Genomic DNA, 17,324 nt, shown 5'->3' with positions numbered 1-17,324 from the left:
ACAAAGTAATCTTGAGCTGAAATCAGGATACATTCAACTCTGTCTTCAAACAATAGTTAATTTTCAAAAGATAAGTAAAAACTGCCCCAAGTAGTAGAAGCCTTGAGCTTCAAGTGGAAGACTTGTATATATGTATACATGCATGCTAGGTGAACTATCTACCTTGAGTTACACCCCTAACCCTAAAAGAAAACACTGCAAACCAAGGAAAAATTAGAGTAATATTAGTGTTAATGTCACAATACAAGATAGGAAATACAATGCCACATGGTGGTTTTTTCTAGAACTTTCTAGGTATGAAACAACTTCTGATAAATTTGTTCCAGAAATAGAAACACATGTGATTAAAACACACACATACACACAACCACATGGGGTGGGGTGGGGGAGACAAAGAATGAATGAACGAACAAACGAACGAACAAACGAACGAACGAACGAACGAACGAACGAACGAACGAACGAACGAATGAATATACAATTATCTTGAGAGTATGGCGGGAAGAAATTCCAATGCAAAACTGCACAGGAGACCTTAAAACAATCAAGCTGCTTGGTTTATAGCTTGCCTGCCCTGTGTTTTTCCTCTCAACTAATAAAAATAGTTCTTGAACTTGCTTCTGTTTTTAATTTTTTTTTCCAAGATAGGATTTCTCTGTGTAACAGCCTTGGATGTCCTGGAACTCACTCTGTAGACTAGGCTGGCATTGAACTCACAGACATCTGCCTGCCTCTGCCTCCTGAGTGCTAGGATTAAAGGTGTGCACCACTACCACCTTGCTTTAAATTATTTTATTAACAAGTCTAAGAACCCACAAAAAGGGAGCCCCTGACACTGTTCTTAGAGACCAAGGGTGGTTGGCCTGTAACTCTCAATCTTACCACCTTTATTGCAGAATGTGTGGTTTACACTGTGTGAAGATGTGTCACTGTGACTGGTTTAATAAAGAGCTGACTGGCCAATAGCTAGGCAGGAGAGAATAGGCAGGGTCCTGGGCAGAGAGAGGGACTCAGGATGAATCTAGGTGCTCGAGAGATGCCAACAAGACACTGAAGAAGTCGGACATACAGTACAGAGGCGAGGTAACCAAGCCATGTGACAGAACATAGATGAATAGAAACAGGTTAATTTAAGTTATAAGAGCTAGGTGGGAATATGCCTAAGCTAAAGGCCAGGCTTTCATAATTAATAATAAGTCTCCATGAACTGGTAGCCTAAAGAAAGTCCGACTACACACCTTGGCCTCCTGAGTGCTGTATCTCTCTCTTGAATTAAAGTGAATTTATCATTTTAAGATGTTTTTATTTGTTTGTTTGCTTGTTGGCCTTTGCCTGTTCATGGGTAATCATTGTCCTATTTATCCTGCTCTCAAAAAAATAAGGTGGTAATTTGACTAAACATCTACCCACTGAGAAGTGAACAGGTAATATTAGTGAATTCCCGTTTTAATTGTCTTGAATATTTTTCTCACCTTTAAAGGAAGTCTTATAACTAAATTTGACTTAGAATTCATTTACATTTTCTTCTACAAGTTTTATAATTAAAATTCTAGAAAGGAAAACAGATACAGTCAGGAATCAACTGTAAAATGGCACCTCTGATGAGAATCTACATCTGGAAAATGAAAGTTAAAGATATGGAACAAACTGAGTTAACTAATACTTCCCTTGGTAACAGCAGTTGGCTAAATAGTTGCTTCAGAACTACTCCAGGGAGAGTGAGATGGCTCGGTGGGGAGGGTGTTTTGATCCCTGGAACCCACATGGTGAAAGGAGAGGACCGATTTTGGCATGTTGTCTTCTTACCCTGCCTCTAACATGCATGTCATGACATGTGTCCCCCACACAAGTAAATAAATGTAGATTTGGTACAGATTCACAGTTTTAAGAAATACAGTGTATCCTTTAATTCCTCTTTTAAAGTAATCAATCCCTTCAGCACTGGATGTGGTGGTGCCTGCCTACAAATGCTTTTGGAAGACTGAGACCATCCTGTGCTAACACCACATTCTAGGCCAGCAGAGGCTATATAGCAATAGCCTCAATTTCAAATTTAATTGCAAAGCTTTGTGTAGGGGGAGGGGAGCCTCAGTGGGTCAAGATGCTTGATGTACAAGCCTGACAACCTGAGTTAATCCCTGCATCTATGGTGGAAAGAAAGCACCAACTCCTAAAGGCTACCATCTGACTTCCATGCTCCACGTAGCGCATGGGTGTTATCATACATACATATATACAAAATAGTACTAAACACAACGACAAGCATTAAGCCTAAGGCCTTGTGTATGCAAGGCAGGTTTTCTCCCACTAATCTACATCTCTGCCCCTTCTAGGATACTTTTTAAACTCTCAGTCAACCATTCAACTTAGAAATGAAATCCTGACTTAGTAAGAATTTTTACATTATTACTTTATATGTACAAGTGTTTTGTCTGAAGGTATTTCTATGTAGTACATGCATACAGTGCCCCCAGAGGCCAGAAGAAACTTGGAACTAAAGTTGCAGATGGTTGTGAGCCTCTTATGAATGTTGGGAATTGAACCCAGGTCCTCTGGAAGAGTAGCAAGTGTTCTTAACTACTGACCCATCTCTCCAGTCCCCTGAATTAATGTTAAAAACAACAACAACCAAAAAAAAAAAAAAAAACTTACCTATTTCATACAAAACAAAACAAAACTGCAACACATACCTTATTTGGAAATATGTTAAAGAATAACTGCCTTAGGTTCTATGTTCCTGCACAAAACACTTTTTATTATTATATTTTTGTACGTGTGTTTTTGTGGGCATGTATATGCACAAATGTGCCATGGTGCAGGTCAGAGGACAACATGAGAAAGCTGGTTCTTTCCTTCCACCATCTGGGTCTGGGGATCAAATTCAGATTGGCAGTCCTGGCAACAAATGCCTTTACCTAACACCTGGAGCCATCTCACTGGCCCCCATCACTTCTTTTTTTTTTTTTTTTTTGGTTTTTTCAAAACAGGGTTTCTCTGTGTAGCTTTGCGCCTTTTCCTGGAACTCGCTCTGTAGCCCAGGTTGGCCTCGAACTCAGAGATCCGCCTGCCTCTGCCTCCCCAGTGCTGGGATTAAAGGCATGCGCCACCAGCGCCCAGCTTTTTTTTTTTTTCATCACTTCTTAATACACCTTTATTTATAACACTTATCTCTTCTTCCTTTCACCAAAGTTTATTTTAAACATTTAAAAATTCCGCACTTTATATAATAGGTCATTTATATATATATTTTCACTTCCCAGTGCTGAGGGCTAAGATTAAAGGTATATGCCACCACATAACAGTGCTTTGAAAAGTTTTCCATGGTAAGTACATAAAAATTATCATCATTCTAACTAGTACATAGTGTTCTCTAAAAGATCTACCCAATTTTAACCAATCTCCTACTCATGACATATGGTTGTTAACATTTGCTATTACAATATGTTGCCTTAAAAATTCACATAATTCTTTGTGCTTATAAGCAATTGGGACTCTAAGTGCCTATTCAAAAAGAACTGCAGGTATTAGGCTAGGTACCCTTAAAACTTCTAACAACTGCTTGAAGATTGTGAGATCAAAAGGCTCTGCATCATACTATCCTGTAAGTACTGTGAACAAAAGGTTCTGAAAAAAAATCCAGCCGGGCGTGGTGGCGCACGCCTTTAATCCCAGCACTCGGGAGGCAGAGCCAGGCGGATCTTTGTGAGTTCGAGGCCAGCCTGGGCTACCAAGTGAGCTCCAGGAAAGGCGCAAAGCTACACAGAGAAACCCTGACTCGAAAAAACCAAAAAAAAAAAAAAAAAAAAAAAAAATCCACACTTTCCAGTGAGCACTTTGCAAGGCAGATTAACTGAACAGAACTCACCTGGCTGTGAAAAGGTTGGAAGGTTGCAGGTTCAGACTTAATTACAATGTATCTTGGGCTTTTTATTCTTGTGATTATCAGGGAAAATCCTTTGGAATGTATTAAAGGCCCACTAGCTTCCAGTAAACAGAAATCTCAGTGTCATCAAACAGCATCAGAAACTTGGAGCAGAGCGGTTTCCCCACTTTACTTGAACCAGTCTACCCACTGTGTCTACTAATGTATTTGAAAAGTGTCTTAATTTGTAGCTTTTTTGTTGTTACTGCTGTGGGATGGTCTGTATGTCAAATTGCTCTGATTGGTCAATAAATAAAACACTGATTGGCCAGTGGCCAGGCAGGAAGTATAGGCGGGACTAACAGAGAGGAGAATTGAGAGAACAGGAAGGCAGAGGGAGTCACTGCCAGCCACCGCCATGACAAGCAGCATGTGAAGATGCTGGTAAGCCATGAGCCATGTGGCAAGTATAGATTTATGGAAATGGATTAATTTAAGCTATAAGAACAATTAGCAAGAAGCCTGCCATGGCCATACAGTTTGCAACCAATAGAAGTCTCTATGTTTACTTAGTTGGGTCTGAGCAGCTGTGGGACTGGCGGGTGACAGAGATTTGTCCTGACTATGGGCAAGGCAGGAAAACTCTAGCTATATGTTACTTTTAAAAATTCATCAAGCTGCTACCATTTTGAAAGATGGAATTTGAGTTAACCTAAATCTGTGTTCCTGGGCCACTGTCACTCATTTGGCATCAGAATAAACTTTCTCTGCTTTTGAGGTGAGAATTGTCTTTGTGTTCACCAGACATATTTTGACATGTGCATAAAAACATAGTATAACCACTATGGAAAACAATATATATATATATATATATATATATATATATATAATTTTAGCAAGCTAGAAGTATCATATATAACCTAATGACTATATTATCAGGTACACATACAAAGCAAATAAAATGAACACATAAGAGTTGCCTGAACTCCCATGCTTACTCCAACACCATTTACAACAGTGACTCTCCATATCTTGGAATCAACCCAAGAGTTCATCAACAGATAAACTAGTGAAGAAAATCACAACACACACACACACACACACACACACACACACACACACACACACACACACTCTAGCATGCATGAATATTATTCAGCTATTAAAACTGAAATCCGAGCTGGAGAGATGGCTCAAAGGTTAAGAGCACTGGCTGCTCTTCCAGAGGTCCTGAGTTCAATTCCCAGCAACCACGTGGTGGCTCACAACCTTCTATAGTGAGATCTGGTGCCCTCTTCTGGTGTGCAGGCAGAACACTGTATACATAATAAATAAATAAATCTTTAAAAAAAAAACTGAAATCCAGCTGAGCAGTGGTGGCGCACACCTTTAATCCCAGCACTTGGGAGGCAGAGGCAGGCAGATCTCTGTGAGTTCAAGGCCAACCCGGTCTACAGAGCTAGTTCTAGGACAGCCAGGGCTACACAGAGAAACCCTGTCTCGGGAAAAAAAAGAAAGAAAGAAAAAAAGAAATCCTAGCACCAATCCTAGCACCTGCAGCAATGTGACAGACCAGAAGATGTATTGTCACTCCTGCTGCAGCAGAGAGCAGGGACGAGAGGCAGCTGGTCACACTGTGCCTGCAATTAGGAAGCAGAGACAACACTAGAGCTCAGCTCCCTTGCCCTCTTCCTTTAGTCTAGGACCACGGCCCATGGAATAGTGCTGCCCACATTCAGAGCACATCTTTCCTCCTCAGTTAAAACTCTCTGAAAAAGCCCTCAGACATGCCTAGAGACATGTTTCCTAGGTGATTTGCATCCAATAAAGTAGACAATGAAGAGCAGCCATCACAAAGAGCATCACATCAAATGAAATAAAGAAAGAACAGAATAACATGCCGTATGTTGTCACTCACGGTTCTAGAACAATGGTCTATGGGAAGGCACAAAAGAAAGGAATAAAATAGAATAAGTAATACGTGCCAAAATAAAGTTTGACAGAAGGAATAATTCTAGTGTTCTAAACATAGTTTGGTAACCACAGTATGTAATAACTGACAACATATTTCCAATAACTAGAAGACTCTGAAGCTCCCACAACAGAAGTGATAGTGTTTGAAGAGATGCCAACACTAATAACCCTGGCCACATACATTACATATCACACAAATGTTTGTGTTATACCCCACAAATATTTACAAGAATTATGCATCAATTACATTTTTCAAATGTAGCCGGGTGGTAGCGGTGGCGCACGCCTTTAATCTCAACAGGGAGGTAGAGGCAGGCGGATCTCGGTGAGTTCAAGGCCAGCCTGGTCTACAGAGCGAGTTCCAAAACAGCCAGGGATACACAGAGAAACCCTGTCTCAAAAAAACAGACCAAAAAAAAAAAAAAACCAAAAAACTTTACCCTTCATCAAAAAAAAAAACAAAAAACAAAAACCTCTCTTTGCAACAGATGGAAATCATTACAGAAAACCACAGCCAATTAAAATGCAGAGTTGTGGAGCTCAGACCCACCAACAGATACATCTACAACACAACTCCTGCACCTAAGGCCCAGCGGTCACTGAAGAAAAAGTGTGACAAAAAGATTCTAAGCGCCAAAGTAACAGGAAGTTTGCTGTGAGACTGTTTCTTAGAAATGTCAGAGAAACTACACCCATAAAGTCTCACCAGCACGGCTTGCCTACACAAAACCTGAACAGGGAGGGGTGAAACCAATAGATATGCTAACATGGAAAAGGAAGCTCATGAGGCCTCAACCCTAGACAAAGCTAAGGAACACTGAGGCCTCAACCCTAGACAAAGCTAAGGAACACTGAGAGTGAGAGAAACAGTATTCCTCAAGGAGGGGCATGCCAATTGGTTATCTAATATCATATGGTCAGACCTGAAAACACACACATACAATTAATATTATATGGACTGAACAGGCTGTATTTGTATATTTAGGAATACATTTTCACACACACACATACATGCAACAACAATTAAAGAATAAAGGTCAGGAATTTGAGAAAGGGCAAGGGGTTGTACAGGGAGGGGAGGGAGGAAGGAAAGAGAAGGGAAATGATGTAATTATAATCATGAAAAAAATTATAATTAAACAAAAAAAACTTTAAAGTTATTACAAATTCTACCAGCATTATGAAAGGGAACAAAAATAAAGACAATGGTCCACCAGCAGTGATAAATGGAGGCATATCTATATAAAGAATACTACTGAGCAAAAAACACAAACAAAGTAAATGTTAAATACTTTGTTCAATGACAGAGGCCAGACAGAGTCCCACATACTGTGATTCCACCGACAGGACAGTCACAAAGAGCGGCAGTGGGAGACAAGAAGAGCAAGGGATATGGTGGAGAGGGACTGGGCCCCTACACATCAGAACCATCAAATGGTAGACTATAAGCTGTCCTTCACTTTACATAGTTATCACTCTTAGTAAGCCATTTATAATGTTTTTATAAAAAAATTTAAATAGAAACAAATAAATAAGAACTGTATCACAAACTCTATTAATATTCTAAGGGAGTTCACATTTAAGTGAAATGAACCCATGTCACAAGCTGGTTTTCAAGGGTGTTGTGCTTAATTTTCACAATTACCTGTAGAAGATGGTGATTTCTCTGAATGTTTTGCATTCAGTAGTTTTCTGCTAATAAATATGTAACCACAGGGACATGATTTACATGCAACAGGAATCTGCAGGGAAAAAAGAAAACTTAGATTACTCTTCTCCCATTGTTAGATTTCTCAGGACTTAGGAAGTCTCTTGGTAATAAACTGCTTGAAGAACCACAGATTAAATGAAAACCACTTTGAGATAGTTATCATTTCACAAATATTCACATTTTCCTAGTGCTTATGACACTGAAATACCTTACGGTACCAATGTGATAAATACTAACACAATGTCAGTGTGTGTAATAACGAGAATGGAAACTGAAAAATTGATCAGCCACATTTCACAGAAAGAAAAAACAAGAAATGGATCCAAACCAACTACTGGTCATGTGAGCAGAACACAAACTGAGGGTTATTAACAGCACAGGAGGAAAACAGGTTCTTTTTTTTTTTTTTTTTGCATTAAAGTACTGAACACTGGTCCGGGCATGGTGGCACATGCCTTTAATCAGCAGAGACAGACAGATCTCTGGGAGTTCGAGGCCAGCCTGGTCTACAGAGTGAGCTCTAGAACAGCCAGGGCTGCACAGAGAAACCTTGTCTTGAAAATTAAAAAAAAAAAAAAAAAAAGTACTGAACACTGGCTCTTTTTAAAAAACCTATTCTTACTACTATTATTATTACTAGTGTGTATATGTGTAGGAGAGAGGTGGGGACACTGTAAAGTCCATCCTCTCCTTCCACTTTGACTTGGCTTCAAATTCAAGACATAAGGCTTGCATTCATGCAGACACCTTCACCCACTGAAGCACCTCAGCTGCCCTGGTTGTTGCTTGTAGAGACAGGGTCTCATGTGGTCTAGACTGGCCAGGCTATGTGTGGCAAAAGCTACCCTTGAATTCTTAATTCTCCTGCCTCTCCCTCCCAAGTCCTGGGATTGCAAGCATGGATAACCGTCCCGCACAACGTAAGATCTTTAATTTACACTTAACAGACAACAAATGGGGCCTACAAGATCTTGCAAGTCTGATGACCTAAGTTCAATACCAGGTAAGGGGTAGGAAAGAACCAACCCTGAAGGGCTGTACTCTCTAAGCACACACACACACTATAACCTAACTTATTAGCCAATTAATTTAAAAAGGAGAGAACAGTAGAACCCAGTGATGTGGGCTTATAACCTTATTAGCACAGGAGGCTAAGGCAGGTAGCCCCAAGTTCAAGGCCTGTCTGGGCTATACAATTAGTTCAAATTTAGTTTAGACAGCCTGCTTACACACTGTCTCAAAAAATTAAAGTTAGGAATGTAATGGCTCAGTGGCAGAGCACTTGCCTAGCATGTACAAGACCCCAAGTTCAACACTGAATACCACCAAAAGAAAAATATGAAGAAAATGAAATCATCAGAAACCTGTTTCCACAATTAACAGGTGAAGATTGACTTTAAGACCCAGGTGCCCACTGACTAATTCAACTGATGATTTTTCTTTAATGAGTTCAACTCAAGACACTTTCCTACATCAGAGTTAATGCATTCTAAAGTCCTGTTTAAAAGTGGAATGTCCCTCTCAACTCCTGCCCAAAAAATCTGTAACAAAACCAAAAAAACCCACCACAGCCAGCTCCTACAAAAAGAATCTTCAAACAGGTTGGGCAACTTGAATAACGTTAGTCTCATTAAATTATTTATACAAATGCTCTAAACACCCCTTAAATTTCAGTTTAAGATAATAATTTAAATTCTAATGCTATACTTCCAATTTTTTAAATGGAAAAAATCCAAAGTATTGTTTACTATGATTTATTATTTATCAATTCATTCTTTGAAAAGTATTATTTAGGTTGTTTATTTTAAAGAGAAAGGGAAAAAAGGGGGTCAGCTACACATTTGTTCAATGTCACATTACTGAGGTCTATATGCTGTGGGATATCTTTCTGTATGCTGTGAAAATGTGTTGCTCTAATTGGTTGATAAATAAAATTGCACTGGCCTATGGCAGGGCAGGATGGAGCCAGGCAGGAAAATCCAAGAGACAGTGGGAGGAGAAAGAAGAGGAAGGAGATGCTGCCAGCTGCCGCCAGGAGAAGCAAGATGTAAAGTACCAGTAAGCCACAAGCCACGTGGCAAAGTATAGATTCATAGAAATGGGTTAATTTAAGATGTAAGGTCTAGCTAGCAAGAAGCTTGTCATGGCCATAGTTTGAAAATAATATAAGCCTCTGTCTGTATGTATGTTTATTTGGGTCTGAGTGGCTGTGGGACCAAGCAGGACATAGAAAAACTTTCAACTACATCTATACTCATGTCTAGCACAAAACAGACACTCACCAAATATTTGTGTGTGTTGGGGGGGGGACCTACAGATATAAAAATGACAGCACTGCTAAAATTTGGACTTGAAATTGTTCAGGACCAAAAAGAAAGAGAGAGGAAGAAAGAGAAAGAGAGATGAAAGATTTGAGCACTACAGTATTTCTTTTTAATCCCTAAAATAACCAAAACCAATACAGAAAACTCATTTATAGAAATCTCATTATTTTTCCTTTCTGAGGTTTTAGTTACCTAAAGTCAATAAGAAGGATAAAAATGGCAAAGGATTTAGAAAGAGATTGAGGTTGTTGATGCAAAAACACAGCACTTACATCAAAAGGAGTAAGAGTTATGCTGGAGCTAAATGTGAGTAACCAGGGCCTAGGAACAGATGTAGGTTACCCCAAATTCTATGTTCCAACATGAAAGCAGTTCCATGAAGTTTTCACAGTAACAGAGCAGCGTCAGAGATCAAAGCACTTCTCAAACACACGAGTGGAAACATTAAGTAGGAAGGCACAGCAAAGCCGAGAAATCTTCACTATAGGACTCTCAGACGCTGTCTGATAAAACTTTTAGCCCTTTGATTGGTAGAAAATTAGGTTTTTAAGTTCATTCATTCCAAAAGCTTTTTATCTTTTCAGATTTAGGTCTGACACTGAGCAAGGCAGAGAACAGCTTTTTGTAGGCTAAAGATAGCTCACATTGCAACTGGGCCTGTAACATTCCACCCTCTCCACATAACTGAAGTTTTAATCAATCAGTCTTTGTAGACAGTTTCATTTCAGGAATTCTTGTTAACAAGACATCACAGAACTTTTATTAGAATACATTGTTCTAATCATTCTATTTAATTAATTATTAGCTATTGACTACTTATGCCTAATTTACAGATTTCATTATAGGTGCATATATGCAAAAACACAGTACAGACAGGGTTAGCACTGTCTTAGATTTCGAACATATACTATGGATGTTAATGTATCTGCCCAAAATAGGGGAAAGTATTGAGTTTCTTCTGTGTTAAACAGATCAGAGATGGGTATGGGTACAATACACACACTTGCCAGATATGTCACAGACATGGAAAAACAGTGCATTGTTTAAAAGGAAAGCAAAGCCCAAAAGACACACTAAAAAAAGAGAAAACTGTTCAATATCTTGAATAATAATATACCCAAAATAGTTTAGTAATTTTCCAGTCAGTGAATGAGACCTCCATGAAAGTATAGAATACAAAAGTTTAATACTTTTAAAACTGTATTTTTTTTAAGGACCTACATAAGAGATGTTAAGAGCTGCTAAAAATCACCGGGCAGTGGTGGCGCACGCCTTTAATCCCAGCACTCAGAAGGCAGAGCCAGGCGGATCTTTGTGAGTTCAAGACCAGCCTGGTCTACAGAGTGAGATCCAAGAAAGGAGCAAAGCTACACAGAGAAACCCTGTCTCAAAAAAACGAAAGAAAAAAAAAAGAGCTGCTAAAAAAAATCTAGCTTTCGGCTTCCTTGTACCAGTTTTTTAAAGTGGTCCTATCTAGTCAACTGAAGAAATCTCACTTCAAAGATTTGACATTTATGTTTAGAAATACACACAAAAATCTAATTCAATATTCATGCAGTAACTTCGAATCTTGGCAATATTCTAGTGTCATGTTTAAAAAGTTACTTACAATTATAATTTGCTTCCTAGTTTAAAACCAAAAGCTTCGATTTTTTTTTTTTTTTTTTTTTTTTTTTTTTTTGAGACAGGGTTTCTCTATGTAGCCCTGGCTGTCCTGGAACTCACTCTGTAAAACAGGCTAGCCTCAAACTCACAGAGATCTGCCTGGCTCTGCCTCCCAAGTGCTGAGATTAAAGGTGTGCGCCACCACCGCCCAGCAAGCTTCTAGTTACTTTTTTAAGTAATTAGAAAACTAAAATTAACCTATCACTTTCTTCAACTCAATTACTATATTTGAAAAAAAAAAAAAAATCAGCAAAGGGCTCAAGGCCCTGGATTCAACCCTACCACTGGGAAATCACCAAAAATTCATTTGTCATCATGTGTATTCTCTTCAGTATTGAGTATAAAAGACAAAACAAACCAAAACCAATGTACTAGTTTATAAAGGACTAAATTGTGTCCACTATCCAAAATTTACCCACTGAATCCATAAACCCCACTGTGGCAGGATCTCCAAGTAAGGCTTTTCAAAAGACACTTGAGTTGAAGTGAAGGGGTGCTCCTAGTGGGATCCGTGACCGTAATGGGACTACAGCATGCACTTTTTGCCACATGAGGACACTGGCAAGACACCTCGGCATGTACAAGCCAAGAAAACTCTCACTAGAACACACCCTGGCCTTGAACTTCGATTAATGCTGGTTATTACTTTTGGTATTTCATTAATGGTATTTTATTATTGCAGCCAAAACAAACCAAGATAAAGCTGATTTTGTATGAAGGAATGCATGTGAGGCCTGGGAAATGGATCAGAGGGTAAGGGCATTGCTGCCAAATGTGAATTCCAACCCTGAAAACCTCACATGATGGAGAGAGGGAGAGAGGGAGAGAGGGAGAGAGGGAGAGAGGGAGAGAGGGAGAGAGGGAGAGAGGGAGAGAGAGAGAGAGAGAGAGAGAGAGAGAGAGAGAGAGAGAGAGAGAGCGAGCGCAGACTGCCACAGGCTGTCCTGACTCCCATGGAGGAACACACATACACACAAAATTAAAATGGAAAAAGATAAATGTGTATTTGTATACCAAGATAAACCTGTTTCCGAATAAACCCCGATGTGCTGAGCAGTCTCAAGGACGCCGACACCGTCTTCTGCCCTTCCTTTGCCCGGGGTTTGTGTGTGTCTGCTTTCTTCTGTGCCCACAATCTGTTAGCACTGAATGTGGAGGTCACAGGGCACCTCTGTTCGGCCAGTTCTCTTCCTCTCCCTTTACTGTGTCCTGGGGGTCCACCCCAGGTGGTCAGGCGGGGGCAGCAGCGCTTTCACTGGCCCCTAACCAGGATATTAAAGAACAGGTCTTTTCCCCCAAAAGATTACTTTATGCCAAATAAAACAAGAAAAGAATTCACAGGGATCTGTGCCCTACAGAAACTGAATGCATAATTTCTATTATATAAGCCTTAACTGGGAATTATTTAAGCATCGAAGTAATGTGCCAAGAGACTGACCACAAAGTCCAAGTCTGTTAAAATTTAGTTTGGTGGAAAGAATGAACGTAACACATTGTTTTTAAATTGCATACTGACAGAGCTCTATCGACTGTATACTTGCACAACTTTCCCTGATCGGTGTTTTTAGCACTGCCTATAAATCATACTGAATAAAACATGTAACACTTTGTTAAAAGATTTGATAAACCTACAAGAACGCACCCTAAATAATATATTAAAATCAGCTTAAGTCTCCGCCCATTTCAAATTACTCCAGAGGATGAGAGAAGGAAGGGGGAGGGGAGGAGAGAGAGGTAGTCATTTTGGAAAGATTCATTCAGTGGAAAAATATGTATACCCAGATCTGTATGCTGGTATGAAGGGCCTTAAGGATGGTTTTAATTAAAAGAGTTTTAATTCATTACACTGTAATGAGAATAAGGCGTGCTTAAATGTAGGAAAGAAAACATGTATCATTTTTTAAAAATTACAGCTATTGCTCCATGAATTCAATCTAGACGATTCGTTTCAAATTCACGAACCCGCATAAATATGTTTTTTAAAAATCTGGAAGCAGACATGCCAAATTTACAACAGTAAATAGCAGGAGTAGGATGGGGCGCACGCAGAGAGGAAGAGCCTCCACGCCGACTTCATTCGATCGTGTTCCGTTAACAACGCAATGGAAGGACCAGCCATCACCCATCAAAACTGGTTTTATTGCGGTGTTCCGGAAGTCCACAAATTTGCAAAAAGTTAGCACCATTACTGTCCTTTTGTCTGCTTTATGCTGCCACCCAGGTGGCGGGGGCGACAGCTGAGGAGCCGCACCGCACTCCCCCCAGCGGCGAACAAAGCCACCCGGGGCAGCAGGGGGCCGCGGGCCGGCCGGGGACCAGAACCGGCAGCGCCGGGTCCCCGCTTCCAGACCCCCGCCGCCCCCGCCCGGCCGCGGGCCGCCGCGCACCGCCAACCGCCGCCGAGCAACGGCCGCCCGCCCTGCCCGCCCCGCCCGCCCGCTCGCGCCGGCCCGGCCCACCTGTTGGTCGCACTCGGGGCACGATTTGGTGGCCATCTTCACTTTCTTGGCTCGAGTTGCAGACATGCTCCCCTCCTCAGCAGCTGTGGAAGCAGCGCCGTAGCTCCGCTGCTCCACAGAGCGCTTCCTCACTCCAGCCGCGACCCGGCCGTGGGGGCGCGCGTGCGCGTGCGCGGGGCTGCGTGCGGGGGGAGGGCGGGGGGCGCCGCAGCCCTTCCAGGGAACTCCCCTCGACACGCCCTCTACGGCGGCTGACCGCGCGGGGGCGTGGCTTCGGCGAGACTCCACCAACCAACGCACCGGTGGGCCGGGCCGTGGGGCCGGACACGCCCCCTCGCCGGCCCACGAACTCAAGACCGAAAATGGATACTGGCAACGAATACCTCTGTAAATGTCAGCAATGCTGATCCGTGAGAAATTATAATAGACAGTCGATGAAACCTCTAGGTACCCAGCGTCAAGGATCCAACGTTCATTATTCAATAAATAATTGCCTACGATCACTCTCAGGCACACTGAATAAGAAATCTCTGCCTTCAAGAACAGTCTACAATGCTTTGTTTTTGGCTGGGGGAGGAGAGGGGCTGGGCGTGGGAAGGATGCCCTGTTTTGATTCAGTGTATCACTGATACTTACTAGATTAAAATTAAAATTAAATTATTTGAAAACTGAAACAAAATGTCACGCACTCCTGTAATCCCAGCTTGTACTGCTCTTGTTCAGATCTATAGTAGGAGAACAGAAGGATATTTTTTAAATGTACAGTTTGTTGAAGAAAGAAGCATGACTTGGGTTTGAAGTTGCAGAAAAGGGAGAGGGAAGACAAAGCATCCGTGTACTCTGACCATAGGAAAGGTATCCTAAAGGCAAGACACCATATGTCAAAAAAAAAAAATCTAAACTTGTGAAAATGTAAATCCATTTAAAAGAAGTGCTTGTGTGAATAGAATCCTGCCACAAAGGTTTGCTGCTCCAGAATGGCCCCCTAAGGAAGTCTCCAGGATCACCCTGAAGGAACACAAAAACTACTGCCACTTTGTATTGGTGAAATTATTAAGGCCACTCCACGAAGTTAAAAGGAAGATTTATTTAATGGGTGACTTACAAATGAAGGGATAGGTAGATTGCAGGGGGTCTGGGGAAGGTGTATCGCAGTCCAGCAGTGTTCTCTGGAGCTCTGCTCAGTCAGCCTCCACCATCTAGGGTCCAGGAACCGATCGATCGCTCCCCATCCAGGTCTCCAGACACCTCCCTTGGCCCTGCCTCGTAGGCGTAACAGTTGCCAGAGTCTCAGTCGGGGTTGGAACTTCCAGATCCAAGCTGGAATGGCCATCCACTACAACTTTGTATCAAAAGGACCAGATGACATCTGGTGCTGACAGCCTGTGGTCTTGCAAGCAAGGGAGGTATATGCGTGATAGGGCCAATCGAGCCTTGTGCTAGAGCTGCAGAGACCCTGCAGTGTGTGGCAGGATCAGATTTCCGGAAGGGAGGCACTGAGAGACAGTTTTATGAAACTAGGAAGGTGAAACCTAAGTTTCAACAGAGACCCCAGATGTTAGAAATATCACAAGCACTGTACAACCATGGAGAAAAGCTATCAGCATGGGTCCAGAAAGGCCATCACAGGATGTAGGCAGGATAGCTGAAAGACTGACCTGTTTAAGGGTCTCAGATGAGTCCATGACAAAACCCAGATGCCACACAGGGAGCTGCAGGTTTTAGTGTTTGATCTGAAAGTTTGAGCATTGCTTTGGTTAGATCTTCCTTTGCTATGCTTCATTCTCCCTTTTGGAAGGAGAATATTTACTCTGTACCATTGTGTATTAGAAGTATGTAGCTTGTTCTGGTGTTGGCTTTTGTTTTGTTATGTTTTTTAATTTTACAGAGGCTCACAATTAAGCGTGTGTCCTGGGCCAGACAGTGGTGGCACACAACTTTAATCCCAGCACTTAGGAGACAGAGGCAGGCAGATCTCTGAGTTCAAGACCAGCCTGCTCCACAGATCAGGTTCCAGGACAGCCAAGAGTACACAGAGAAACCCTGTCTTGAAAAACAAAAACAACAGCAACAGAGTGTGTCTTGAATATCAGAAGAGATTTAGACTTGGGGAATGTGATTGTAGTTAGACATAGGGTCTTAAGCAGCCTGGGCCAGCCTCAAACTCACTGTATAGCTAAGTATGAGCCTGGTCTTCCTGCCTCTACCTCTAAAGTGCTGGGACTACAGCCATGTGCCACACATGGCTTCCACTTTGGACTTTTAAACACTTTTGGGACTGTCAAGACTTCAGTGACTTTTAGAGAGACATTAAATGAACTTTGAATTATGAGATGAGCATGAGAGAGTTAATAAATGTGGTCTCTGGTCCCAGGTGGAATAAAAGGGAAAATGTTGGAGAATATTATTTTAAGTTGTGTTACTATTATATATGTTACATTTGTTTAACTCTGTGAAGCAGTGTTACTGTGCCTGTCTAGAACACCTGATGGTCTAATAAAGAGCTGAGCAGCTAATAACAAGGCAGGAGAAAGGATAGGCAGTGCTGACAGGCAGAGAGATTATATAGAAGGAGAAATCTGGGAGGAGAAAAGAAGTAGCCAGAGGAGGAAGAGTATATCAGGGACCAGCCACCCAGCTACACAGCAAGCCACGGAGTAAGAAACAAAAGTATACCGGAATAGAAAAGGAAAAAGATAGACAAGATAATTTAAAGTTAAGAAAAGCTGGTTAGAAATAAGCCAAGCTAAGGCCAGGCATTTATAATTAAGAATAAGCCTCCATGTGTGATTTATTTGGGAGCTGGGTGGTGGCCCCCTAAAACAGCAACATTATGGTGTACCAATGTGGAGCTCAAATTTCTATAGTGCCTGAAAAAGCTTTAAAAAAAAATGGCTCCTTTAAGAGGTTTTGCCTGCTGACAAGCCCTTGAGCAGCCAATATCTTAAGTAGGAACAAAAAACTAAGTAAAAATTCCTACCACAGTGTAAGCCATCAGCATTCTAGAGCTCTAGGAAGGTTGAATGCAGTTCTCAGCATAAACATCTGTCCTACTGCAAGTTTCACACTTGGCTTTCATGGCCTGAGAAGCAGGCAGAACCAGCTGAGAGCTGCATGTGGAGGATCCAGGTTTGCTCACTTGGTGAAAAAAAAAAAACAAAAACAACAACAACAACAGCAAAAAAAAAAAAAAAAAAAAAAAAAACAGCTGAAGATACACAATAAAAGAGATCCAGATGAAAAAAAAAACTCTATACAGATTACAGTGTGTTTAACAATGTGCATAGGCTTAAGAAAAGAAAAAGTTTAAAAATAACAATAAAGTCTTT

The 17,324-nt window shown here is 41.2% G+C and overlaps 1 protein-coding gene across 2 annotated transcripts in view; it reads right to left on the bottom strand.

Annotated features, from left to right (window-relative positions):
• The window catches only part of C5H16orf87 (chromosome 5 C16orf87 homolog), a 36,649-nt gene extending 22,474 nt beyond the window's left edge, over positions 1-14,175 (bottom strand). The window contains exons 1-2 of one of the 2 annotated variants that reach the window (XM_042277375.2): positions 13,996-14,175; positions 7,482-7,578 (exon numbers count right to left, since the gene is read on the bottom strand). In XM_042277375.2, the coding sequence (XP_042133309.1) occupies positions 7,482-7,578; positions 13,996-14,061 (163 nt within the window). In that variant the 5' untranslated portion in view covers positions 14,062-14,175. The remainder of the gene's footprint in view (positions 1-7,481; positions 7,579-13,995) is intronic. The other variant, XM_042277376.2, reaches the window with a different exon arrangement.
• Positions 14,176-17,324: the final 3,149 nt, after the last annotated feature.

The sequence above is a fragment of the Peromyscus maniculatus genome, chromosome 5 (genome assembly GCF_049852395.1).
Source record: "Peromyscus maniculatus bairdii isolate BWxNUB_F1_BW_parent chromosome 5, HU_Pman_BW_mat_3.1, whole genome shotgun sequence".
Lineage (NCBI taxonomy): Eukaryota > Metazoa > Chordata > Mammalia > Rodentia > Cricetidae > Peromyscus > Peromyscus maniculatus.
This window is presented reverse-complemented; position numbering and strand designations above follow the sequence as displayed.